The sequence below is a fragment of the Medicago truncatula genome, chromosome 7 (genome assembly GCF_003473485.1).
Source record: "Medicago truncatula cultivar Jemalong A17 chromosome 7, MtrunA17r5.0-ANR, whole genome shotgun sequence".
Lineage (NCBI taxonomy): Eukaryota > Viridiplantae > Streptophyta > Magnoliopsida > Fabales > Fabaceae > Medicago > Medicago truncatula.
Genome location: NC_053048.1, coordinates 10339964 through 10366668, shown reverse-complemented (window position 1 = coordinate 10366668; position 26705 = coordinate 10339964). Strand labels below are relative to the sequence as shown.

The following is a 26705-nucleotide window of genomic DNA, read 5'->3' as shown; positions in this document are numbered from 1 at the left end:
AAATAACATTTTATATTTTGGATTAATAGTGTTTTACCCCCTGTAATATATATCATTTTCGGTTTTTCCCTTTGTAAAATATTTTTTTTTGGATATCGTCCTTGTAATTTGAAGATTTTTTTGGTTTTAGACCTTCATGAAAAAAATTTCCCCTTGTAATTTGAGGAAATTTCGGTTTACCCCCTGCAATTTGAGAAAATTTTGGTTTACCCCCTGTTAATTTGAGCAAATTTCGGTTTACTCCCCTGCCATATCATCGATTTTGTACGGTCAAAATTTATGAAGGTCCAAAATAAAAAAACTTCAAATTACAAGGACGGAATCCAAAAAGAAAATTTTACAGGAAAAAAATTGGAATGACCTATATTACAGATGGTAAAACACTATTAACCCTTATATTTTTAAAACAAAATTTCTATTTGTAGATATTTTAACCATTGCTCCGAGAACATCGGTTGGCAAGACCGGTTACAAAAAGATAAGTTATGAACCATGTTATCAAATAACTTAAGTTTGAAAATCATGACCGCTTTCAAAAAAAAAAAAAAAAAAAGGGATAAAGTGACTTCTTTAAAAAAAAAAATTAACAAAAGTTGATAATTGGATATTCGAAGGTTAAAAAAATTGTAACATCATAATTTTTCAAGCCAATAATCTAGATTATGATCAAACCTACTACAAGTGAGATACTTGAGGGAGAATAGATTCACTTTTAAAAAAGAAAACTATTCTCCCTCAAAAAAAGAAAAAAAATACTATTTTGTGAGCATGATAATGGGAGTGAAGGGGATAATTCAATTGTTTTTAAACAGAAGTTGATATTGTGGATACTCAAAGGATCAAAAAATTGTCAACATCATTATTTTTGAAGTCAATAATCTAAATTAGGGTCAAACCTGCAACAATTGTAATAATTGAGGAGAAAAGATTCACTTCTAAAAAGAAAATGATTTGTTTGAGCATGATAAGAGAATATTTTCCAAATAAGAGAATATTGGTCCGACCCATAACAATCTCGTAAGTGCTTTTTTTTTTTTTCATGAAAAAAATGATAAAAAAAAAGGCCAACAATATATACATTATGTTTTTTTTTAGAGGTATACATTATGATTGTTAAATAGCCTTTTTTAAAGAAAAAAAATAAACTTAACGAATTAATCTAATACAATTATACAAGCATGCAATTGAATTAAATAGCCTAAAGGAACCCAATTTTGCCTAATTGTTACGACATCCATCCCTAAATACAAGATTCTTTTGATTAAATATGGGAATTAAAAAAGTTTATAATAATATTAAATTTATTTGTACTTGCTATTTAGGACCGTTTTTGAGATTTTGGTGGCCTGATGCAAATCTACAATTTGAATCCTAACCTAACAAATAAATATATATAAACATCAAGAGAATTTCTCTTCTCCCATTTAGAATTGTCCATTCCCATAACAAAGTCAAACGTGAGTTAACTCACGTAGGTGTATTTTCAACGTCAGTTAGACTTTTTTTTTCTTCAGCATGGGTTAACTCACATAGCACGAGAATGCGCAAAAACAAATGAGAGAAGAGCAATTCTCAAACATCAAACTTGATACAAAAAACTAAGCAACTTTTTTTAGGGCCAATCCTAAAAAGAATTTGGGGCCCAAATTTCGTACTTATTTTTTTAGGCCCAGGTAGGGATGACAATGGGCACCCAATGGGTATGGTACTACAGTGCGCGTCCCTATACCCGCATTTATAAAAAATACCTGTACCCGTGTCCGTACCCTCGTGGGCAACAACTTTAGTCCCCTTCCCCATACCCTATAGGTACCTAAGTGCCCATACCCGCACCCATTACCCGCACTTTAACTATGAAAAAACAAAAAAAAAACATCACAAATGAAATAAAACTACAATCCCAATTTTTTAAAATTAACTCATAAAATAATATGAATCGTGATATTTAGTCAAATAGAAAACATCCAAAATATCCCTAAAAAATTATACACGAACATGATGGAGTTGTTATTGTATTAAGCAGTTGTATGGTTTAAGTTTAGGTTTAGGCTTAAATAGTTAAATAAATTAATTAATTATACATAAAAAATAAATAAATAATTTATGATATTATATAAATATGTATATGCGGGGTTGCGGGTCTGGGCAGTATAGTATCCTTATCCGTGCCCATACCCATTTTATTTTGTGGGTATTACCCGCACCCGTGCCCAGACCCATGAAAGCGGGGTTTTACCCTACCCATTGTGGGTATTTTTTGCGGGTGCCTATTGAATCTGAGTCCAATTGCCATCCCTAGACCCAGGGCAGTCGCCGTCTTCACCCTGTCTCAGATACGGCCATGTTTCCATTGCGTGTACAATATTATCTTTTAAGAGAAAGAGAAAGTTTATGTTTTTAACATATTAAAAGTGTCTTATAAAGAAGAGAGAGGTAATAATTAGTATATTCATTCAGGTTTATATCTTGATATATATTATCCTAAACGGTAGTATTAATTTTTATTTAATCTAAACCTTATCATTTTTTTTTTAATTTTTGCTACTAGCTTAGCGACTAACACATATTTGAGTGAACATTGTTGTTTACACCTTGAACAATGTTGAGAAATACTATAAAATGATAAATTTAACTTCAATTTTCATCGGCAACAACTGTTGTTGGCAGGAAAATTTCTTGGATTGATTGACAGTCTATCTATTGGAGTTAGGAGGTTGGCAGTTTGGGGGTAAGGAGAATTAGTGACTTTAATATAGCTCTTTCAGGGAAGTGGTGTTGGAGATTGTTGGTGGAGAGAGATAGGTTGTGGTTTAGGGTGTTGTCGTCTAGATACGGCGTGGAGGATGGTAGGGTGAGGGAGGGAGGTCGTGAGGCTTCATCTTGGTGGAGAGAAATCTCTGTCTTGCGGTCTGAGGAGTGGTTTCAAGGGAATGTTGGTGGGGGGTGGATGGGGATGCTTGGAGTTGGCGTCGTAGACTGTTTGCGTGGGAAGAGGAGTTAGTGGGGGAACTTAGGCATTTGCTTCTTAATGTAACTTTGCAGGTGGATAGGAGTGATAGGTGGACGTGGCGATTGTAACACCCCGTTTTCCCAACTTAAAAATTTCATAAATATTTATCAGAGTAAACAACATATAACGGAATGCTACACTTTCAAAATATAATAAATGAGATAATTAACTAATTATCTGTCCAAAAATCATCAACATATTGTTTCAAACTTTGCAGCGGATTAAATTCAATAATTAAAACAGTCTTTGGCACAAAGGCCTCATCAATAAATATCTCATAAAATCCAATCTAAAAACATAGTCATAAATCTTCTTAAAACAATACGTAAGGAATAGAAAGACAACAATAAAATTCCCATCCCGTTACGTATCAGAGCACCTAAAGAGACACATGAGAGCTAATCCACTCACGACAGCAATCTAACAACAACTTAAATTCGATCACCTGCAAGTTACTCATACGAAGAGCAACATTTCCAAGCAGAAGGGGTGAGATTTCAAAAAACAATAATATCAAGCATATAATTCAATAATTATATTTAACAACATAAATAACTTCATCTATTAGTAATAATAATTCTTCATGTAATAATTCTTAATAGTTCAACCAACTTCCAATCATCATTTCATAATAACATAACAACACAACTTAATCATCACTTAATAATAATAATCATATACAACATGACATAATCATCACTTAATGATAATAATCATATAAACAAACAACATATTCATCTTAATCATAATCATATAAACAAACCACATATTCATCATCTTATATTGATATAACAACAACATAAACAACAATGATTAATAAATATTAATACTTCACTTAGTTCTTTATTAACAACTCATTGACAAATGACAACTCAACGACAACGACAACGCAACTTCTACAACTTATCAACTCGACAACTTGACAATCTTGACAACTCGATAACTTGAGAACTTGACTATGCAACTTAATCCTCTAATCATGCATGTGGTACCAATACGGAGCATCAAGCCCCTATCGCTATTTGAGTATTATTATACTTCAGGGCATCAAGCCCCTATCGCTAATTGAGCTAAAGCTCCAACGTGGTGAGTACAAAGCTCCAGGGCATCAAGCCCCAACACTGAAATGCTAATGCATGGACTCGACTTCTTAAACATCTTCATTCGACAACCTCTTATAATAGTCCAATAATTTGGAACATCAACACCTTCAACGACTTAGACTGACTCATGCAACTTAGTTAATTAACAATCAGCAACATAGGCGGTATGCACAACATCATGATATAATAATATCGAACACAAGTAAACAACATCTCAAATATTCACATATAATTCAAACATATACAATTATATCACATTATAAACAACATCAAATCATCATAAATCAGCTTCACAAATCTTCATTAATATTGTAAATAATATTCATAACTACCCCAAGGTTCAACTCTCAACAACTCATTAGACCCTTTATACAACATTATTTCTTTCCTAAAAACATCTCTAGATGGTTAGGATAAAGTCCCTACACTTAGGAAGAAGTCTGGAAACATTTGGAGTGAAGAAAATTGCATTTTTAAGGTTTCTGGTAAGACAACATCAGACATACTAAAATACAGATTTTTCTGTCAAAATCGCCTCATGATCACTAGAATCGCCTCATGATTTCGACAGCATCAGACATACTAAAATTACAGATTTTTTGTCGAAATCGCCTCATGATCACTAGAATCGCCTCATGAATTCGACAGCAAAAGATTTTCACCCTTCACGTTTTCGCGCCTAAAAATCGAACCGTTAACCCGTTTTCGATGCCGTTTTCACCTACGCACTCCTGACACTTAGCTCTATCACAATCTACAGAAAAATTCCAGTTTCAACCACCCAAAAATCGGTTTCCAAAACCTCACATAATCACTCATTTGCAAAAACATTTAGACATCGACTCTTCAAGCGAAAATCTCAATTTTCATCAATCCTAACTCAAAAGCTGATTAGGAATTTAACCTATGATTATTCTACAACATGAACACCACCTATTACTTTAATTCATCAAATTATCCACTCTTTCTACATCAATCTAACAATTTTTCATCAATTCCTCACTTTAACCCTAATTCTCAAATCCTCCAAAACTAATCCCACCCTTGTTAAATTTAATCATCAGAATTACAGACTTAATAAGATTGAATGTTAGTCTCACCCTTACCTTAGAATAAGAAAATCGCAGCACTCTAGGTCTTCTCCCTTCTCTTAGCTTTTTCTCCCTTTTTCTCCAAAATTGATCGTACGTTATGTTTTTTTTTTCTAAACTAGGTTTCTCCTATTTATAACCTTTTATTCTATTTTATCTTATTTCTCTTTCTCCCCCAAACTCTCTAAAATCTCATAACAACCCCTAAACCTAATATTATTTTATTTTCAAATCTTATTCTATTAAATAATATAATAAGCCACTTAATAAATTATATAATCATATAAATATATTATAAACTCTTCTTAATAAATTCTAGACTCAATTAAATAATTAAATAAAAGAAATAATTCAAAGAGGGCGTTACAGCGATTGGAACATTCTTCACTTTATACTGTTAGGAGCACTTATAACTTTATTAATGCTAATGTTCATGTTGATCCTGAGGTCCCTGCTTCATCTTTGTGGCTTAAGGATGTACCATTGAAGGTTGTTTTATTTGTGTGGCGCCTGTTTCGAGACAGGCTACCTACGAAAGATAATCTTTTTCGTAGACGTGTCATTAATTTTGATGCTCAGTTGTGCATTGGAGGGTGCGGGGAGGCGGAAACATCTTCTCATCTTCTTTTTCATTGTTTGTTATTTGAATCAGTTTGGAATCACATTCTTATGTGGATGGATTTTTCCGCGGTATTGTCATTGGTCGCTCAAAGTCATTATTATCAGTTCAATCATATTGGTGGGGGTGGCTTTGTCACGTCGGTCTATCATACAGGTCATTTGGTTTGCAACAATGTGGGAAATATGGAAAGCAAGAAATAATCGGATTTTCAACAACAAAATTTGCTCTATTTCGCAGGTGGCGGACAAAATCAAGTCACTAACTTACAGGTGGTTGAAGGGGAAACACGTCAGTCTTCCCTTCGATTATCATGACTTGTGGCTAAGTCCGTTTTCTATTCTCGGAGTAGGCTAATTATCTTTATTTCTTTCTTCGCTTTTTGGTGGTTGACTTTTGCCTTGTAAATATTGTTGCAAATTCTGTTTGTATTTTGGTGTTTCTTCTTTAGCACAACTTGTGTCAAGAAGACCATTTTTGTTGTGATAATATATTGCATTTTAGCCTCTTCAAAAAAAAAAGTCATTGATAGTTAACTGTCAATGATATTATTTTGTTGTTTATGTGGTGTTTTCTAGCCTTTGATATGAGAATAACAATTTTCTATTCGAATTAGTAGATACGTAGAGAAAAATGTGGAGAGTCAAATTCAAACTTGAAATTCGACATAAAATATCCTCACATACATACTACTAACAAGCAAGTGACAACAAGGATATTATAAAGTTTGAAATGTGCTTATAGAAAAAATCCAAACAAAGCTTGAAGCTTTTTTTTTTTTTTTGACAGGAACAAAGCTTTAAAGCTTAAAGAGGATATTTAGTGCTCTTGAAAAAAGAGAAAGGATATGCACCTATATTTAGAAGGGAAAAAAAGGAAATTAATGTCATGGACGTGAACCTTACAACGAGTGAAAAATATAATATTTTAAGGAGATCGTGTAACTCGTTAATAAAAAAAACAGAGAAAGTCCCCTAAAAAAAATTAAAAAACAGAGAACGTGGCCACACGCAGCAGGAAAAAAAAAAGATACGACATCAATAAATTGATTCATATACAACTTAATATGACGACGAGGAGATCTGAATATTATCACACCAAGCATACCTTTTTGTTATATTAAAATAAGGGTTTTCAATCCACAAGTCCTAGCTCAACTGGCAAAATGCCGAAATTGTTAGGCCGGATGCCATGACCGGGGTTCGAATCCCGGTACCTCCACTTGTGTGTGTGAGTTTATAATGGCTTTGCCATTTCGTCTATCTATTAAAAAAAATAAAATAAAGGTTTTCATGTCTTCGTGAACTTAACTAGTATATGTAAGGTTCATGGTTCAAACACCGGCACAAAAAAAAAAGAGTTTTTTTTTATCATATGTAAATTTGCACATATTAAAAAGTTTAAAATAGAAATATGTATGTAAAAATGCACACGGGTTTGTGAAGATAGTAGCATATCATGAAATAATCCTCCAAAAATCGAGTTAGGAGTCAAAGAAAAATTAAATGTAATGGCATAAAGAGATTAAGTAAAATAATTTAAATACATATAAAGTGATTGGTTTCTTAAAAAAAACCATAAAGTGATTGCTAATACTATATATAGGCTTCTTATTATTATTCAACCTCTGAAATAAGTCGATCAAAAATACGCTCCGAACTAAAAATAAAGTTTGGATTGTAATCTTTAATAGATTTTGTGCGATTAAAATTTACAATCAAAAAAGTGGATAGTTTCTAAACTATTACTTTTCCTACCATATGCTCTTGTCATGCGCCCTATTTTATTCCATAAATCAGAAAACCCCATTGTGTAATTTTTGAAGGTTTTTGCTAAAAACATCACATTTCAAGCATTTTCAAACATCAAACACAACATAAGGTCTCATTAATATTTAATTCAATTTATATATGTTTGATTCATTTTTTTATTGATATTGAACTTGTTCATATTATATAACTCGAACTAGAAAGTTCATGTTTGGATTATATAATCCGAACAACTTCATTATATGTCGTTTTTAATTATTTTGTGGATTTTTGTTAATTGTATGTATACATGATTTTGCATGTTTCAGATATGGACCATGGACCGTGTTAGGAACGACATAGTTTCCTTGACTACATTTGCTAGGCGAGAGCAGATGAAGAGGAATGTAGCGGAAGGGAGAATGGGAAGGGGCTGCCATGTTGATGGCCCAGCCATCTCAGGTGAACCATTCTGAGCCCTGAACCTAGCAGCACCATGTCGAGGACAATGTTAATTCAAACAATTCAGGGAGGCAAGGAATGTCGATGACGATGAGCAACAACAACAAGCTTGGGAGAAGGAGCCGCATGTGCTGGATGAATATCTTTGTGGGGCATTGACGTGTTTGTGATCGCCAAGTACCAGCATCACGTGGCTAAGCGTATGTTTGATAGAGTAGTAAGATTCTACATTTTTAATCTTTTTTGTACTAATTATGTGAGCTATGGTTGAGTCAAATGTTTATTTATTTTATTTTACTATTACAGTGGCGTAACAATTTAAAGTGTGTGAACAACGGGAAAAAGCTAAAGGTTATAAATGATGAGAATAAGGTAAGGATAAAGGAGCAATGGTTCGAGATGTCATACAAGCCAGTGGTATTTACTGGCTAAAACATGTAAACTATCCTATTACTGACCACGACCTACAATCTTCATCCATTGAGAGATGACACAAGTAGACGTCTAGCTTACATCTTCTGATTGGGGAGATGATAGTGACAATGAATGGCGTGTCTTGTCTCCTGCATTTCCCATAGAGGGACGCCTCTTGGATCACAATGCTCCTCTTTCCAAGTGTATGAAAGAGGAGCAATCGAACAATTGAGGGCACCTACAAAAATTAAAATACACTCGAGTGCGGGGAGCATGTGGTTCTCAACATCAAGATGCGTACAAGACACACAGTTGACACCTTGGTGGCAGAAACTCAAGAGACATCTTGTCAGATCCCTTCGAGTTACATCATAATAAATGCCAACTGCCTCTGCTAACGATATAGATGTCGTCCATAAGCACTGCACGAGCCCAACAAGCACAACATTGAACAATATATGATCCCGTGGACGCGGAACTTTTGTATGCGACACAAATCTAAAAACATCTTCAAGATCACAAGCTTACACTATGAGAGGAGTCGTCCTTTGTAACACCCTGATTTTTAATATTAATATATTAGTATTATTATTGGATAATATTAGTATTATTATTGTTATAAGTATTGATTGTTTGATATTATTAATTAAATTATTCACAATTATTGAGTTATAGGTAATGAGGATGTAGATGGATTAACTGGTTGGTTAAACAATGAGAGAAAATAATTTTTAGGGAGAAAATAATGCTTTTGGCGAGAATAAGGAGGTAGGGTGCAAACATAGGTGCATTAGTAAAATTGGATAGAAAAGAGGTGTAAGTAGTAAGCCATGTAGCGTTTTAGTGATTTGGAGAGAAGGAGGTGTAAACAACAAGGTTGTGTAGTTACAAAGAGAATAGTAATTAATCTAGGGGTGCAAATAGTAAGTCTGTCTAAAGATTATGTGAGAAAATTAAACCTAAATAGTGTTTAAAAATAGGGAAGAGCATTAGTGGATTTCGGCTACAAAGAAAGAAATAATTAGAGAGAGAAAAAGATAACTAGAATTCTGGATACAGAGGAAGCATAAAGAGAAAGCTTAGGTAGAGATTCAATAGTAGGATTCACCGATTCTGCAAAACATCAAGATAAGGCGGAGTTTTATTCAATCAAAGGGTGATATATTAATGTGGGTAGCGTGGAGTCATTAACCTCTACCATTTCCTTAATTGTTTTGACGATTCTTTGTCAAATTCATGTTCTTTTATGTTGTTGTATTAATATGTTTAATTTTCGTTTCTGAATTGTGGTGTTTTCATGTTGAATTCATGATTAAAATATGGTTATGTTTTGTTTTGAACATATAAGTAAAAGTGAGTAAAAATCATGGAATTATGGGTATAATTAATATTTTAAGGTGTAATAAGTGTTAAATCGAAGCATAACAACCATATGAAATGTTTTCTATCATCCTGGGGTCATAAAGGCTCAAAAACATTGAGTGGTTGTGATTGCCACTCAACCCCTCTAATTAAATTTTCATGGGAGAGAATTTGGTTCCGTATAAAAGGCAAGACAATTCAGATTATGGTTTAAGACCTCACAAATTAATTATCTCCGCTAAACGCGCGCACACACACGCATATATTAAATTTAATTAGAATATTACATTCTTTTTCAAGAGTATTAAATTATTTTGTATTGTAACAAAAAAAAACTTTGTATAAAATATTCTTGACAATAAATATTGAGAATAAGTACTATTTCCATCCCAAAATAAGTGATAAATTTGCAAAAATAAAATGTTTCAAAATGGTTCTTTTTAATTTTTAATACAACATTAATTATATTTTTTAAGTGCATCCTCTAGTTAATACTATTTGCATCACTCTTTCGCTTAAATTTCACTAAGCTTTGACTTTCTTTAAACACTCCCACAACCTTCAAGCATTTCCCCATGTAAAAAAATACATTTGTCTTCGATAAATAATAATTTTCGCTTGTGTAATTTTTTTTATTATGTTTAAGTCTCCCATAATATATGTCATTTCTCTTAGTTCATTGACAAAAAACTTAAATTTATTATATAATTATTATTCATCTACTCCTATCATTTTTTCTACTGATACTTCGTTAACTTTTCAAATTCATTACAAAGTCAATATTTTTTATTTATTATTATTATTACAAAGAGGTCTTAGAAGGCAACCTAAAAATCAATATATTCATAACAATTTTCTTGTATACTAAACTAATAACCTTTAACCTTTAGGGCACATTATCTTAGAAATTGTTTCAATTTATTCCTCAAAAAATTGAAACTTAATTTTTCTCAATAAATATTTGCTATTTGTGGAAACCTTAACATGTCCCCTTAGGCTATACTCCCTCCCGATCACATTTTTTTAGGACAAAACAACTTTTTAGATCTTTAAATAACTAATGTGTTTAGTCCATGTTAGCATGACCTGTAACCTAATTTTACTACTCGTTTTGTGTGTCATATATTACATGATCCCACTTATTTTACAATTTTTACGCATTGTCTCTCTACTCAACTTCTTAATTTTCCATAGCCATCAATATCTTTTAATTCCTAATAAACTTATTTTCCCCTAAAAGAAAATTCCTAAACTTATATTATTCATTTCCGCTTATCTTTCAAATTATAATGTCCCTCACACTCTTATATTCTTATCCATTAACAAAAGGAGAATTTACCCATTTGAATGACACCAATCAAAATTATTATGTCTTTCACTAACAAAAATGAATGATTTTTATTGGTGTTAACTCGGATAGGTAAATCCACATTTGGGTAAATAAGAATATATTAAAATAGAAAACCAATTTAAATTACATTCAATTTACTCAAAATCAATTTAAATACAGAGGAATGCTAACAACACACATTCTAACACGCACTTTTCAACACACTCTCTTTAATTAGTTAAAATCCATATGGGTCCCTCCAAATCATGTGGGTCCCATATAAAATTGGTGGGTTCCATGTGAATTTTGACCAATCAAAAAGAGTGTGTTGAAAAGTATGTGTTACTAACATTTCTTTGAAATATTACATTGATCTCACTTTTATCAATAATCAATTTTACAAAATCCATTTACTCAAAATCAATTTAAATTACCACATAACCAAACATACACTAAATTGTCTATCAATTCAAATTTATCTATTTTTTGTTGGGGGTGTATATAGCACTACTTGTTTTTCAGGTAATTATAACAAATAGTACAAAGAGGGGCCAACCCAACATAACTTTCTCAACTCAACGCTTTCATTTTCATACCCTCAACATTTCATTAGTCATAACACAAAATTGAGAAGTAAAGTAAAAAACGCAAAAGAAAATAATATTGAGAAATTCAAATTAAGAGCGTTAAAGTTATTAGATTTTATTGTCCCCAAATAAGATTGGCTTGTTGGAATTATATGAATGTTGTGATAATGATGCAAAGACAAAAGAGTGCTGTGGAGAGTTTGATTAATGCATTGAAAGTTGAGTTATTGGTTGCTATGGTTTTTTGGCATGATATTTTGTTTGCTGCAAAAAGTTACAATCTAAGTCTATGTGCATTGACTCTACCATAAAACAATTAGAATATGTGTTATCATATTTTGAAAACTATTAAAAGGTAAGTTTTACAAAAAATATGAATCTTGCATAAAGTGCTGCGCTTGAAATAATTTTTTTCTTCGGAAGAATTGCACTTGAAATGAATGTTGAGTCCATCTTTCCAACAAAACATCGTGTGATTAAAAAAAAAAAAAAAATTTAGCGAACAATGAGAAACACAAAAACTAGTTATCAGATAAAAAAATATATATTTATGATGTATTATGAAAATGGTTTTTTTTTCAAACTTGACCTATGATCCATTAAATACTAGTAGAGGCACTGATTTTCAAATATGTATCCTCCCTTTTTGTTAAATTGTTACCATCAATTTTCTTATGAGAAATGATATTCGAACATCTATTTTGTGACAATTTTTGTGGCAATTTTCTTTCTCATACTCACATTATTTTTTACTTTATCTCTCTATTGCTTTGGTTTTTGTACAAATACCAACTTTTTCTTTGTAAATTATAGTTGTCCCATAAGTTGTCAACCAAATGGTTGTTTAAATAACACTCCTTTTTTCTTATTGATCTCAACTTCCTGTTTAAACAAAAACATATCTAATAGTTGGAGTAATTTTGGGGTTAGTGAAAAAAAGTCACGTCTCAAATTACAGAGCAAAATCTACAAATTTTACAAGAGAAATAGGATATGTATCTTCAGTAGTACATTTTAGTAAAAGAGTCGATATGTCCGAGTGGTTAAGGAGACAGACTTGAAATCTGTTGGGCTTCGCCCGCGCAGGTTCGAACCCTGCTGTCGACGTTTTTATAATCTTAATTTTTTTTGAACGTATTTATTTAATTTAATTGGAAAGTTGTGAAAATTATTCTATTCAGAACCAATATAATTTTTAGGAGATTATTTCATTTGTGAAAAATAGTGATATACAATCATTCAATTTCCCATTTTTTTTACAAAAAATTTATTTTCCTTATTTTATTAACATTTGACTTGAATGTACTTTTGTTGTTCTATTTTTTATGGTTTACAATTAAGGTCTCCCCATTTAAAAAAAATGAAGAGATTAAGTTCACTTTTGTGTAATAAAAATAATAATTATTGTTTGTAAATTAGGTTTTGGTAGGAGTGGAGATGAAGACATATTTTTCTTTTTAAAAACACAAAAATATAGACTTAACCCTCCAATATTTAGATTATGGTTTATGTACCCTAATTTTTTTTTAAGGATGTACCCCATGCTTTTTATTTTCTTCAATTTTATTATTAAGGGTTAAATATGTTTTCGGTCTCTATAAATATATTAATTTTTCATTTTAGTCTCTCTAAAAATTTTCTTCGACTTTAGTCCTTATGTAAATTTTTAATCACTACTTTTTATCCTTATTTTTAAGTCAACTCATGTGTACCATTTGTATTTATTTTAATGAAATTATGTAGAATATTATAAAAATCCCAGTTCTCATATATTCAAGTAAAATGCACATTCAGCTTGTTTTTCAAGCTGAATTGGAGGAAAAAACCCAGCTCTCATCTCTTAACCTCCAAGTAATGAGGCCTATATATAGAGACTCAAGCATAAGGGCTTCAAGGACAAAAGTTCTCTCCTCATCTTGTTCGCTCTAATGTATGTTTCATATTATTTTGTAATGATGTTTGTTACCATGAGTAACTAAACCTCTCTTTATTAGGGTTCTACGACGAACATCTACTTATTTGTTAGATTCAATTAATAAAGTTTATATTCATTATATTATTCAATTTTCTGATTTAATCTGTATATCTTCCATTCTCAATTTTTTCATCTAGCGGTTGACCTGATCTATTGGCTAAGGTATATGACTCGCTATCTTGCCGATGCACGAACAAGAATATCAGTAAATTGCTTATTTTCTAAATTAATTTCTTTTAATTGAATATGAGTATGAGTGTCAGGGTTATGATTCATCTTTAGGGGATGTCGTAAGTATAGCCCTTGTCGAGGAGCAAATACTCGAACTTCCCACTCTTACATCAGAGGGTCATATCAGAACATTTGTTTATCAAGGCAATATCATAACTAATAGTAAACTAAGTTAATTCCAACAAATAAGGTAGAGGGGATTCAAGGATACCCTAACCATTGTTAATAATCTGAATCAAACAAACCTAATTTTAATTTGCATTGTGAAAAAAAAATTCAAAACTTGCAAAACAAAACTCATAAACTCTTTTAATTCCTTTTATAAATAAATAATTTTTGTTAATTGCTAAGTTGAACGACAATCCCTATAGAAACGATAACATACTACTTTATAATTTATTTCAATTTGGTGCACTTGTCAATTCCTGCATCTAAGTTTTTGACTTGTCAGAGATTGTTTATATTTTGATGTTGTAGCAGGATTAAGAGTATTTTCTAGATTTAAGGATTAGTTCCTTGAATTAGGGGTTAGTATTTTCTAGCTAAGTTTAACTTTTTAGATTATGTTTGTTTTTATTTTCTTATTTATTAGGTTAGATTAGGTTAATTTTTCTATTCTTATTTTATTTACAAAAATCATAAAAAAGATTTAGCTTTTAAATTTTAGTTTATACACACACACATATACCCCAAAATTGAAAAAATAAATATAATTGGTTTTTTTCTTATCGCTTAGTCTAACTTTCTTCCGAAAGCTCTTATTAAAATCCTTGCGAGTTATTTTATGTGGTGCAGATTCAGATACCTTGCTATTTGACTCTGACATCCATAAAACTGAAATACGAATCCAGAAAGCTATTCGAGAAGCAAGAGTATTACAAATAGTAGCAGCCGTTCCACTACTAGACTTAAGTGATTTCTCATATGATGAGGAGATGGGAGACGTGGAGCGCATCACACTTGGAGATTACATGAGACTCAACAACCTCGACGAAGTTACCTAAGGGTTCCAATCCAACAAATCCTGTTGTTTTTGACATTAAAACCGCTTTTCTCGTCGCTCTAAGGGAGACCCAATTCTCACGTAAAGGAATCTGAATATTGTAATGCTCACCTGACACATATCTTAGAAGCATGCAACATCATCAACCTAGCTGGAGTTTCAGAGTCTGATAAAAGGCTACTTTTAGTTGTCTACTCTCCAAGTAAACGAGCGAAAGATTGGCCTAACGCACTTCCAAGTGACAAAATAGCTACTTGGGGCCAATTGAAGAAGTGATTTCTCTATTGAATTTTTCCAGCAACGAAACACTTGGATAAAAGGCACGAAATTCTCAATTTTCAACAAGAAGACAGAGAACCTTTGTTTGATGCATGAGAGAGATACAAGTTGTTACTCAAGCGATATATTGGGCACAAATTTTAGAAATGGAGATCACCTTAACTTTCACCAATGGCATGAAGCCACAAACTCAAATTCTCTTAAGACACATCGTTAGAGGTACCATGAAGAACAAAACAACTGTAGAAATCAGAGAGTTGGTCAATAACATGTCCTTAAACGAGTACCGCTCCCAAAGCGAGAATAAGGCTGTTAATAAGAAGCAAGGAGTTCTTGGTCTGAAAACACATGACACCTTACTAGTAAGCATTAAACTTCTCAGCGCCAAATTGGAAGAAATAGCAAAGAAGTTGAAGCGCAAAAGGTGGCTAAGTTATCCATCAATGGTGTAGTTTGTGACTTTTGTGAGCAAACTCATGAAAGAGGTGCATGCCTTCCAATAAGTTTGGAGTTATCTGAGGAGCAACTTAAGTATGTTCGTGTTTACACAAGGCAACAACAAAACCCCTATTCCAATACTTAAAATGCAGACTTGGGTAGATCATTCGAATTTCTTATGAAGAGGGATTAATTCCCTTAACCCACCTCCAACAACCAATCAACAACCACCTAAGAAAAATCTGAAAGAAATCCTAACCCAATACACAATTGAAGCCATCTCCAAGAATCATGAGGAAGCTCGAAGAAACAATGAAACTTCAATCAAGAATTTAGAGATGCAAATTGGGAGAATCTCAACACAGCTTGCCGACATGACTAGGGTGGGATTCTCAAGAACAAACTTGGATAACCCAAAGGGAGAGAGTTGCAGAATGGTGGTGAAAGAGGAAGAACATGATGGAAATGATAACAGGGAGAGTGAGTATGCGAGTGAAGATGAAAGCTCAAGTGAAGAAGAAGGTGAAGTTAGAACCAAGGAAGCTCATCTACAAAATTAACAGCAGGAACTTAGAACTAAAAATCGTTCGTCTAGACGAAGACGGTTATAATCCTCTTCATATATAGAAGCGTGACATTGCATCACGTTCAAGGTACGATTCATTCACCACTCTTTGGTACAAACTCCACCTCTTTCTCTTACTGACTTTGACATCGGAATGCTAACGTGCTTGCATGCAACTTTCTCCTCCACCACAGAAGCTTGGTCTTCACCACGCCAGAAACTTGCTATCCATCGCGTCGGAACCTCTTCTATTTGAAAACCACCATCAACAACTCTTTCTTCTACATCAGATAAAAAATGACATAAGTAAACTCTAATCAAGTATTATTTATCTTATGAATCAAACTCAGGTTATCTTAAATAATTTATCACTTGATAAAGCTTATTAACCATCTAAATTTAATTGATTGAATTCTTTCCATAATTTTGTTTTTTTTTATTAATTTGTATCGACCTCAAGTCATAAGTGGACGATGACTGATTTTCTTTAATTCTTTTGACCCATAAAGAGTGATGATTCATTGATTTGAACTCTTAACACTAGCTTAAAGTATACGAGTCTCTTATTACTCAATACAGACCACATATTGGTGACATTTATGATATATGTAATTGTCTTTTTTCTTTTTTAAAATATGGTATTCGATTGTTTAGCTCATAAGTAATCAAAAAGTGTCGTCTATCCAAGTTGTAATTTCTCTCTTTCATTTTATTTTCTAAGGGAGACCAGGAATTCTCAAGTACGTACGTCGTTTATTCTAATAAAGTAAACTTTATTTGATTTATCAGCACCCTATCCATCCATATCATAAAGTCATAATCTTACACAAGTCACACAGACAAGGATTTAAAGCTCTTACATAATTTTTTCACTGGAAATCGGAAAGAGGAGACACTACTAAAAAAACAAAAATTAGTGAGGGAAATTTAGTGAGGGAAAACGTAAAATCCCTCTCTAATTCCGTCACTAAATTTTGCGACCAAGGAATTTGTGAGAAATTTCATTTTTTCCGTCACTAATTTTCCTTTTTCTAGTAGTGAGAACATAAAAAATAATCCCACTAATTTGTGTTACATCTATATTTGTCTTTTCTTCATATGAGAGGGTGAAAATCTCACTCACATATCCATACTCTTTTTAAATCAATATTCTTAAAATTTAATTTTAATGACTTTGATTTATACTCATTAAATAAGTTTGGACTAGCCAATTAGAACTGAACTAATGATGTCAATGGAAGTTTATATTTTCACATAAATTTTTTTGATGTAAAATATAATGTACCCTGATTTTTATGTGTATTTTTAATTTTGTGTAAGTTGTATAATAAGAAAACTTAGAGAAATAGATATAAAATATAATATCATATAAAATGTCTCTTAGAATTTGTGTTTCGGTCTAACAACATAACCACATAAAACTGACTTGTGAAATGAAGATTGTTCCCACTTATAAGCATTTGTTCATGCTTAATATGAGACTCATACCACATTCTCTCATAATTAGGACCGAACATCTGGAGCGTGACTTAACTGACTTGATAGCAGAAATTTGATAGAAGATGACCCGACAAATCTTGAATAAACTCTTGATACCATTTTAAAATTTGTGATGGAGAATAACACAATTCACAAATTTATGAGCCTAATTCTCATATATTACACCTTAAAATAGTCAACTTCTAGCCACTTAACTGTTTGACAAAAGTAAATATATATCTTCTATTTAAGTCCGAAAGAAATATAATAAATAGGAACTCAACCCACATTATGGAAATCTTGCCTCTCTGTTAGACACAACTCTTTGCTTACTTATTTCAATCTTTAATAATTAGAAAAAAGATAAGACAAGTGTTTGTTTTTTTAATAAAAACGACATGAATTGGTGAGTATCATGATTTTTACTTAAAGATAGAAATTATTATTAGCAAAAAAAAGAAAGTTAGAAATTATCATCACTACAAGTGGTGAGTATCATGATTTTTCATGCGTGTACCTTATCGTAACGAAGTTTCTTTATAATTTAAAATACCGTGCATATGTGTATAAATTTTATCTTTAATCGATCACAATTGCTTGATACTACAACTTTCACTTTTTCCATGTCATCAATTACTTGTCTCTTCTTCAAAGTTGGTTCCTTTCCTTTCTATCCCATTTCCTTTTTATGTCCCATTATTTCATCTTTTATTTTATATGATCACAAACTTTACAAACCATAGTTTAAATAGATAGTGAAATAAGAGACCCTAACACATAACAAGAATATGGCAGATTGGGGACCAATTTTTGTGTCAGTGGTTCTCTTCATTCTCTTGACTCCTGGTTTGTTATTTCAAATACCTGGTAGAGGAAGGTTTGTGGAATTTGGAAACTTTCAAACTAGTGGATTATCAATACTCATCCATGCTATGCTCTACTTTGCTCTTGTTTGCATCTTCATGTTAGCAATTGGAATCCACATCTATGCTGGTTAATTTATAATCCAAATTACTATATGAATTGTTTAATTATAGAATGTATTTTTCAGTTTATTTGGTATTGTATGGTTTGAATTATTAATTCTAGCTAGGACTCTTTATTTTTTATTTTCAATGTATATTAGAAAAAGTAGAATTAATGACCTAATTTAAAGATGAAAAAAAAAATGAAATTCGTCACTAATTTATGCATGTCATGAAATTAGGGACGAATGTCGTATTTTTTTCTCGTTAAAGTTTGGTCTTTAATTCATTTTTTCCAATATATATATGGTGTGGCCTAATTTTGGATAACCGATTTGGTTGTATGAATTATGATTATCTTAGTATATTAATTTATGCTTTTATTTTCTTGTTTTTGAGATGAAATACAAAATTGCGCAACAAAATATATTTAAGAATTGAGTGTTTAATTTTATATGTAGTGATTAGATACCTAACTTTTTCCTCTTGTTAATTTTGCTATTAAATTTATTTTAATTTTTGGTCAAAAAGAGAGACAATAGAAAATATATAGTGCATAGTAGAGGTGGTAATAATAAGAAAGAGGAAGATGAGTCAAGCTCTGCAGGAAAAATAAAGAGGGTAATAAAATTTGTGTTGAGTTTAGTCGCAGACTAACAAATGAGGTAATTCATGCAATGACATGAATAACTACATTTTTAGCTAGCTCCAATACGATTATTGATATACCAACATATTTGCTTATTAACCAAATGTTATAATAATTCTTCATAAAAAAGAATTATCGTGAGAATTTGACCCTCTTTTAAACCAAGAAGAAAAAAGAAATTCAAATTTATCTTGTTTAGAAAAACAAAATATATATTAAAAAACAATGAACTACTCCCTCCAAAATGATGAGAATTAGCTTGTTAAAAACCTAAGGTTCATGAACAATTCATGAACTGCTCCCTCCAAACACACTCTAAGCACTTATAAAGACTCATCCATCAACAATTCAGACTGACAATTAAAGTTCATAAACAAAAACTAGATATGAGTAAATCTGTCAAAAGAACTTAAAGCAAATAATTATTTTGGTCTTTGAAATACGTAAGACATTGTCATTATAGTCTCTAAGGGTGTGTTTGGTTTAAAAGAGAAGTTGTGAAGAGAGAAATAGGTAAGAGAGAGTATGAGAAGAGAGAAAGATGTGAGAAATAGAGTAGATTTAGAGTAGTGTTTGGTTTAAAAGAAAGATGAGAGAAATAGAAGAGAGAAGTGTGCTTAATTCTTCAAAAGACAAAAATATCCTTGTTTTAATTTTTTTTTTTGGAATGTCATTTGTTATTTACATTAGATTTTATTTTAATTACACTAGATTTTTTTAAATTAATTACATAAGTCTAAAGACAATTATTTATTTAACCAAGTTGCTTGAACTCCAGTGGCAAGGAGCTCCTTCCAAGGACGTATCCGGGGAATACCGGGTTCGATTCCCAGGGGGAACAACACTTGGCCAGTGCGCAGGCCTCTACGCATGAGCAGAATTAGTCGTCCACCATTGGTGGGTCGGAAACCGGTGCGAAAGCCAAAAAAAAAAAAGATAATTATTTATTTAATTTAAAATTTATTGAATAATTAAATTAATCTTTTTTTTTTGTACATAAAAGAGGCAATTATTCTAATTTAATTAGTGTGCAAATTTAATTTAATTGAATAAAATGTTGGAACATAAAACTGATAAAAGAGAAGACGTGTTGTAATAAGTTAGTGGCATAACTGGAAAAGCAGCAAAGTGGTGCGCTTTCTTCGCATATTGGAAGAGAAAGGATTTTGGGGTGGGTCCCATGCTTTAGACCTCTCTCGCTGCTATTTCTTCGCTTTCCAAACGAAAGAACTTTAGACTTTCTTCTTATAATCTGTCGTAGGTATCTCTCTCGTCTCAATTTCTGCGCAAACAAACAGACATAATGTACACAAATTGCAAACACGTCGCTAAAACGTCTTTTGTCAACAAAAAACACAGCCATTTTGTGGACCAAAACAACTGATAAAAGAGATACTTGTGCGATATGTTTGCAATTTCGATACATTCAAGGACTATATAAAGCTTACTCTTCCATTTCATCATCGCCAATGACCTCATATCCATTTTCACCGACAATTTTTGGTCCATTTGGTATCTGAATCAAAATATCTGACTTCACCCCAGTTTCAGCATTTACAATCCCTCCATTCTTTTCGACACGGTATACCAAATCACTTCCCTTAGGACCAGCATCAATGCAAACAGTTGTATTCTCATCAATTTCTTCCCTTATAAGCATCATAGATAGCTCTGTCACCACATTCTTCTCAAGCCACCAAATTGGTCTAGCACCGTACACCTACACAACAATAAAACATAGTTAGTCACATTTTTTGTTTAAGAAAATGATTAAGATTATGATTATTTAAGAGCACTTACGGGATCATAGCTTTCAGCAAGTATATAATCTAGTGCTGGATCAGTAACTGCCAATGCAATTCCTCTCTCGGCAAGACGACTAGCAACATCCTTCATTTGCAACCTTGCAACCTTCCTCAATTGCTCGTGAGATAGTGGATCGAATACAACAACTTCGTCTAGCCTATTCAACAATTCTGGCCGGAAATGCTTTTTTACTTCCAGCATTACTCGGTCGCGAGCAACTTGCATGGTACAATTTCCTGAAAGTCCACTTATGAGATGATCGGCGCCGAGGTTTGAGGTCATGATAATGACTGTGTTCCTAAAATCCACAGTTCTTCCTTGGCCATCAGTTAATCTTCCGTCATCTAGGACTTGAAGCAGAGTGTTGAATACAGATGTATGTGCTTTCTCTACTTCATCAAAAAGTACTAGACTGTAAGGCCTTCTCCTTACAGCTTCAGTTAATTGTCCGCCTTCGTCATGCCCAACATACCTGAAAACTCATTTCACAATCGATGACGCTTGAGATGCATATCTTTAATTCACGATAAGTGAAAGACTACAAGTCTAAACAAGTATTGAAAGGAAAAAGAAAGAAAAAAAAAACTCGCATTCAATGAAGTCTGAAAAACCAAATTTCAAATGTCGGTTAAATAAATCTCAACAGATACTTCATTAATGACTAATTTGATCGACATTTGAAATATTTAAAGACCAAATTTGTAGCTTTTTCCATGGACCAAACGTATTAATTTTTTTTATCTCCTAGTTTAATTTAGGCTTTTACTATAATCAAATGCAGCTAAAAATACAATATCTTACCCTGGTGGTGCACCAATCAATCTTGATACGGAGTATTTCTCCATGTATTCCGACATGTCAAGTCTAACCATCTGATTTTCATTATCAAAGAGTTGTTGAGCAAGAGCCTTAGCAAGTTCTGTTTTACCGACACCAGTTGGACCAAGGAATAGGAAGGAACCAGTTGGTTGTTGTGGTCTTCCTAGACCAGCTCTCGACCTTACTACAGCCCCAGCGACAGCTTTAACTGCTTGGTCTTGTCCCACAACTCTAGTATGCAATCTGTCTCCAAGTCCAACCAACCTTTCTTTATCATTTTGGCCTAAACGAGTCACTGGTATACCGGTCCATCGGCTAACAACCTCAGCAATTTGATCTGGTCCAACAGTTTCTGTCAGCATCAAGTTCTCACCTTTGTTCCCATCAGTGCTACCTTCAAGATTTTTTATTGCATTTTCCACCTCTTCAATTGCACCATATCGTAGGTCTGCAGCTCTGGCTAGATCATACCGCCTCTCAGCCTCTTGTAGTGCAAAGAGGAGCTCTTCACGTTTCTGTTTCAGACTTCGAATCTCATCAATCCTCTCTTTCTCTTTGATATACTTCATCTTCAGAGGCTGAAGCTTGTCTCTTAAATTGTCAAGTTCTTTCCGCACCTGCAATGACATCAATAATTAGAATAAAGGAGAATAATGGATGTTACGAAGGCAGATAATAATGGATGTTACGAAGGCAGTGTGGCAGTGCATACGAAAACCGACGAAAAGCATTCTCCACCACACATTTTTTATTTTACCATATAATCCATTCTTGGTTAATTTTATTCAATTGTCGCAGAATTTCATCGCTTTCATACTCGTACATTTAGCATAGCTCTTAGAATAGATATATGTTCATTGTCAAATATATCACCAACCCTTGGTAAAAAGAAAAACTCAACATCAACACTTACATCGACAAGACGAGCTTTGCTAGCTTTGTCCTCCTCTTTCTCCAAAGCATGAAGTTCCACTTCCAGTTGCATTCTCTTCCTTTCAAGGTTGTCAATTTCCTCTGGCTGACTGTCAAGTTGAACTCTAACATTTGCACAAGCCTCGTCAACTAAATCAATTGCCTTATCAGGAAGACGACGCCCTTAACAAACACAAAACAGAAACATACCATGTTAGCAAAACCACAACAAAAACCATCCACATTCAATACATAAATACTCCCTCCATTCCTTTTAACTTGCGCTTTAAGATTGTGTACATGTACCAATAAAATCAATAGATCTTATTACTTTTGATATAATTATTTCTCTTTTACCTATGAGAGTCTTAACTATTTATTATCTCATTACTGTTTGCAATAAATACTAAAGTGTAATGATGATAAAACAGTAGCGTATATTGCATTGCACTTATCTATACCAGAAAAAAAAAATCTATAAAAGCAACAAGTAAAAAGAAACAGATGGAGTAATTAAAATCAAGAGAACTTATCTATACCAGTTATGTACCGACTAGACATCTGAGCTGCAACAACAATTGCACGGTCTTGAATTCGAACACCATGATGACCCTCGTATTTCTCTTTTAGTCCACGAAGAATACTAATGGTATCAGGCACACTAGGTTCAGAAACATGAACCTGTTGAAACCTCCTTTCAAATGCTGCATCCTTTTCAACATATTTTCTATATTCATCAAGTGTTGTTGCACCGATGCATCTAAGTTGGCCACGAGCAAGCATAGGTTTCAAAAGATTAGCAGCATCCATTGATCCTTGACATTGACCGGCACCGAGAACAAGATGAATTTCATCAATGAAAACAATAACCTTCCCTTCAGCATCTTCCACTTCTTTCAAAACTGCCTTCAACCTTTGTTCAAATTGTCCCCTATACTGAGTACCAGCGACTAACGCTCCCATATCCAAAGCAAATAACCTAACATCAGCAAGATTGCTAGGAACATCTCCTCTAACTATTCTCTTAGCCAGCCCTTCAACAACAGCTGTTTTACCAACACCTGGCTCACCTATAATAACAGGATTGTTCTTTGTCCTTCTTGATAAAATCCTCACAACCCTTCTTATCTCTTCATCGCGTCCAATAACAGGATCAAGTTTCCCTGCTTGTTCGACCAAGTCTCTACCATAAGTTTTCAACGCTTCAAATTTACTGTCACTATAAGCACTCTCAACTTTCGTCCCTTCTTTACTGCGAAGATTTTCAACCTCTAATTTAACCCTAGAAGCAGCCACACCAGATTCTGTCAACAAGTCTGCAATTTGAGAATCCTCAAGAATTCCCAAAATCAATCGATCAATTGCTAAATGAGTGTCGCCGCGTGACTTCTGTGCTTCCTGTGCTCTTTCAATGACTTTGATAATGGAAGAGCTTTCTGGTACATGTTGTGGTGGAGGCTGTTGAGTAGGATATTTTTTCAGGGCTTGTTTTAAAACTCTTTCCACGGAACGTGCAGATTCGTCACCACCGACATTGGAAATTGCTTGGAAAAATATACCATTGAGATCAGAAATTAAAGTGGATGCAAGGTGTATGGGAGTGAGCTGAGCATGTCCTGAACTTATTGCTAGTTTTCTAGCAACAGCAAATGATTCGTTTGTTTTGTTTGTAAACTTTCGTGGATCCATTTACCTACATTACAAAAAATAATAAATAAAAAGATTAAATAGATTTTTTTACTCACTTTTTAGTCTAAAAAATTCTAACTTTTTTGGAAGAAAATTTAGTAATATTATCCATATGCTTAGAAAAAGAATTATTATAACATCTAAAAATCAAAGCATAATTAAACATGTTTTGTTTCAACATAACTAAAACTGTTTGTATGATAGATTTGTTTGGATTAAAGAGTGTGACTCTTTCAATGGGATGACCAAACTTGATAATTTTATGGAACCAAAAACATATTTATAATCCTAATTGTTAATCAGGTGAAATCCCTAATTGTTAATCCTAAATAAAAATACCAACTTGAATAGAGAATCGTGTACTTATCAAAACGACCTAGATTATATGAATCATTAATCAGGTGAAAACCCTAATTGTTCCTCCTAAAAATAAAATAACAGCCACTGTGTGAATACCGTGTTCGAGGACCTACAAGTTTCATAAATCAACGGCTAAAGGTAATTTATAATCAAACACCGACATTCCTTGGATTAGACGTGTCCCGGTGTCGGACATGTGTCGTATCCGGTACACGACACTGACACTTATAATTACGCTAAATTATGTGAATTTATCAAATTATTAGTGGTGTCGGCGTGTAAGTGTCCGTGTCGTATCGGTATCTTTGCTTCATAGATAAAATCCGTTAAGACATCCACAAAACCAACAAAAGATAAAACTAAGAAACATGCACAAAACCCTAAAATAGACAATATATCAGAAAAGTAGCGTGGAACACATAGCAAGAGACGGTAGAATAAGAGTTTTAACGTACCTTTGATTGTAAAGACAAGTGTTATTTTCTCTTCTTCTTTGTAACAGAAAAGACTTTCTAAAGCAAGTGAGTGAAAGACTATTTATTGGAAAGAAGCAGAAATAGAATGGGGTTTAGGTTTCTTCTTCTGAGACTCTTCTGTTTCCCGTCTTTTCGTTTCCTACTATATATCTTTCGTTTCTCTTTATTTTAAATATCGTTTTAAACTTTTTTATTTTATTTTTGAAAACTTGATATACAATCCAAGAATCAACTAACTAGAGGGGACTAATCTCGCCGCTTACTTGCGGGGATCCATTTAAAGCTAGACCAAAATGATAATTTTAATTATTGTTTCAGACTTGTGTGTGGTTTTTAAAGAAACGATTAGTTAAATTTATTTTATGGTAAACTTAATATCATTTATTAAAATATTCTTATTAATTATAATTATTGGAGTAGTTAAGTAAAATAGAACTCAATAAATAAGAGTATATCAGTGAGAAAAAATAATAAACGATGCATTGATATTCTAAAATGAAGATTATTTTGACATAGATTTTTTTTTTTAAATGATAATTAAAATAAGACATATATACTATTGTTCTATGTATTTTGTACTTATGAATGCTATTGTGTATACACGCGTAATTTTGTTATCTCTATTCACGTATGTAAACACAAGTTACAATATATGAGCTAATTAGTGGAACTTCCTAAAAGAAACTCCAAAAATACTCTAAAATGACTAAGATGAAGACATCAGGTTTAGGCTATATAATGAGTGGATCTCCTCTTACCTTCTAAGTGTCATCTTCCATCTCCTCCATACATGACTCATAGATATAGATTGTGTGCAACTTACGTTATATTTTCGTGCTAGATGTGTGGCATGCCATGAAACACTTTTTATGAGGACCACAACTTTCACTTGGACAATACTGTGAGGATGAGTTGAAGCTCTAGTTGACCTGAATGGTCAAGCTAAGCTAAGCATAACTTCAATGGTAGTGCTAAGCCAACCATGACCTAAATGATCAAGCTTAGATAATAACGATGAATGGTGGAAATGAGCTAGGCATGTTGAGTTATGGAGTGGAGCTAGGCATGACCTGAATGCTCAAGCTCAGTTACGCATGTTAAAAGGTGGAGTTGAGCTAAGCATGTTGAATGGTGGAGCTGAGGTAGGCATGTTGAATTGTGGAGTTGAGTTAGGCATGATCTGAATGGTCAAGTTAAGCTAGACATGCTGAAGGGGGGATTTGAGCTTGGCATACTGATTTGTGGAGCAGAGCTAGGCATGGCCTAAATGGTGAAGTTGAGCTAAGCATGTTGAAGGGTGGAGCTGAGCTAAGCATGACATGAATGGTCAAGC

The 26705-nt window shown here is 32.9% G+C and overlaps 2 protein-coding genes and 1 non-coding gene across 4 annotated transcripts; 2 read left to right on the top strand and 1 right to left on the bottom strand.

The window, feature by feature from the left end:
- The first annotated feature begins 12751 nt into the window (after positions 1-12751).
- TRNAS-UGA (transfer RNA serine (anticodon UGA)) lies at positions 12752-12833 on the top strand. The gene has a single exon. It is a non-coding gene; the product is annotated as a tRNA-Ser (tRNA).
- Positions 12834-18408: 5575 nt separating this feature from the next.
- LOC25497802 (uncharacterized) lies at positions 18409-19095 on the top strand. Its single transcript, XM_013592523.3, has one exon. The coding sequence runs from the start codon at positions 18485-18487 to the stop codon at positions 18692-18694; it is 210 nt and encodes a 69-aa protein (XP_013447977.1). The 5' UTR covers positions 18409-18484; the 3' UTR covers positions 18695-19095.
- Positions 19096-20332: 1237 nt separating this feature from the next.
- On the bottom strand, positions 20333-25484 carry LOC25497801 (chaperone protein ClpB1). Of its 2 annotated transcripts, XM_013592522.3 has the most exons (6): positions 25352-25484; positions 23387-24540; positions 22849-23030; positions 21918-22552; positions 21111-21588; positions 20333-21030 (listed from the first exon to the last, which is right to left on the bottom strand). In XM_013592522.3, the coding sequence occupies exons 2-6, from the start codon at positions 24534-24536 to the stop codon at positions 20755-20757; spliced, it is 2721 nt and encodes a 906-aa protein (XP_013447976.1). In that variant the 5' UTR covers positions 24537-24540; positions 25352-25484; the 3' UTR covers positions 20333-20754. The 2 variants fall into 2 exon arrangements, with proteins under 2 accessions (XP_013447976.1, XP_039684044.1); XM_039828110.1 differs by lacking the exon at positions 25352-25484 and having other exon boundaries at positions 23387-24605.
- Positions 25485-26705: the final 1221 nt, after the last annotated feature.

Excerpts from the sequence above, each read along its gene's own strand:
- LOC25497801 (XM_013592522.3), bottom strand. The coding sequence starts at position 24,536 with ATGGATCCACGAAAGTTTACAAACAAAACAAACGAATCATTTGCTGTT. Across the intron at positions 23,031-23,386 it reads GTCTAGTCGGTACATAACTG|GGCGTCGTCTTCCTGATAAG; the intron begins GTATAGATAAGT and ends GTGTTTGTTAAG. Across the intron at positions 21,031-21,110 it reads TTGCTGAAAGCTATGATCCC|GTGTACGGTGCTAGACCAAT; the intron begins GTAAGTGCTCTT and ends ATTGTTGTGTAG.
- LOC25497802 (XM_013592523.3), top strand. The coding sequence starts at position 18,485 with ATGGCAGATTGGGGACCAATTTTTGTGTCAGTGGTTCTCTTCATTCTC.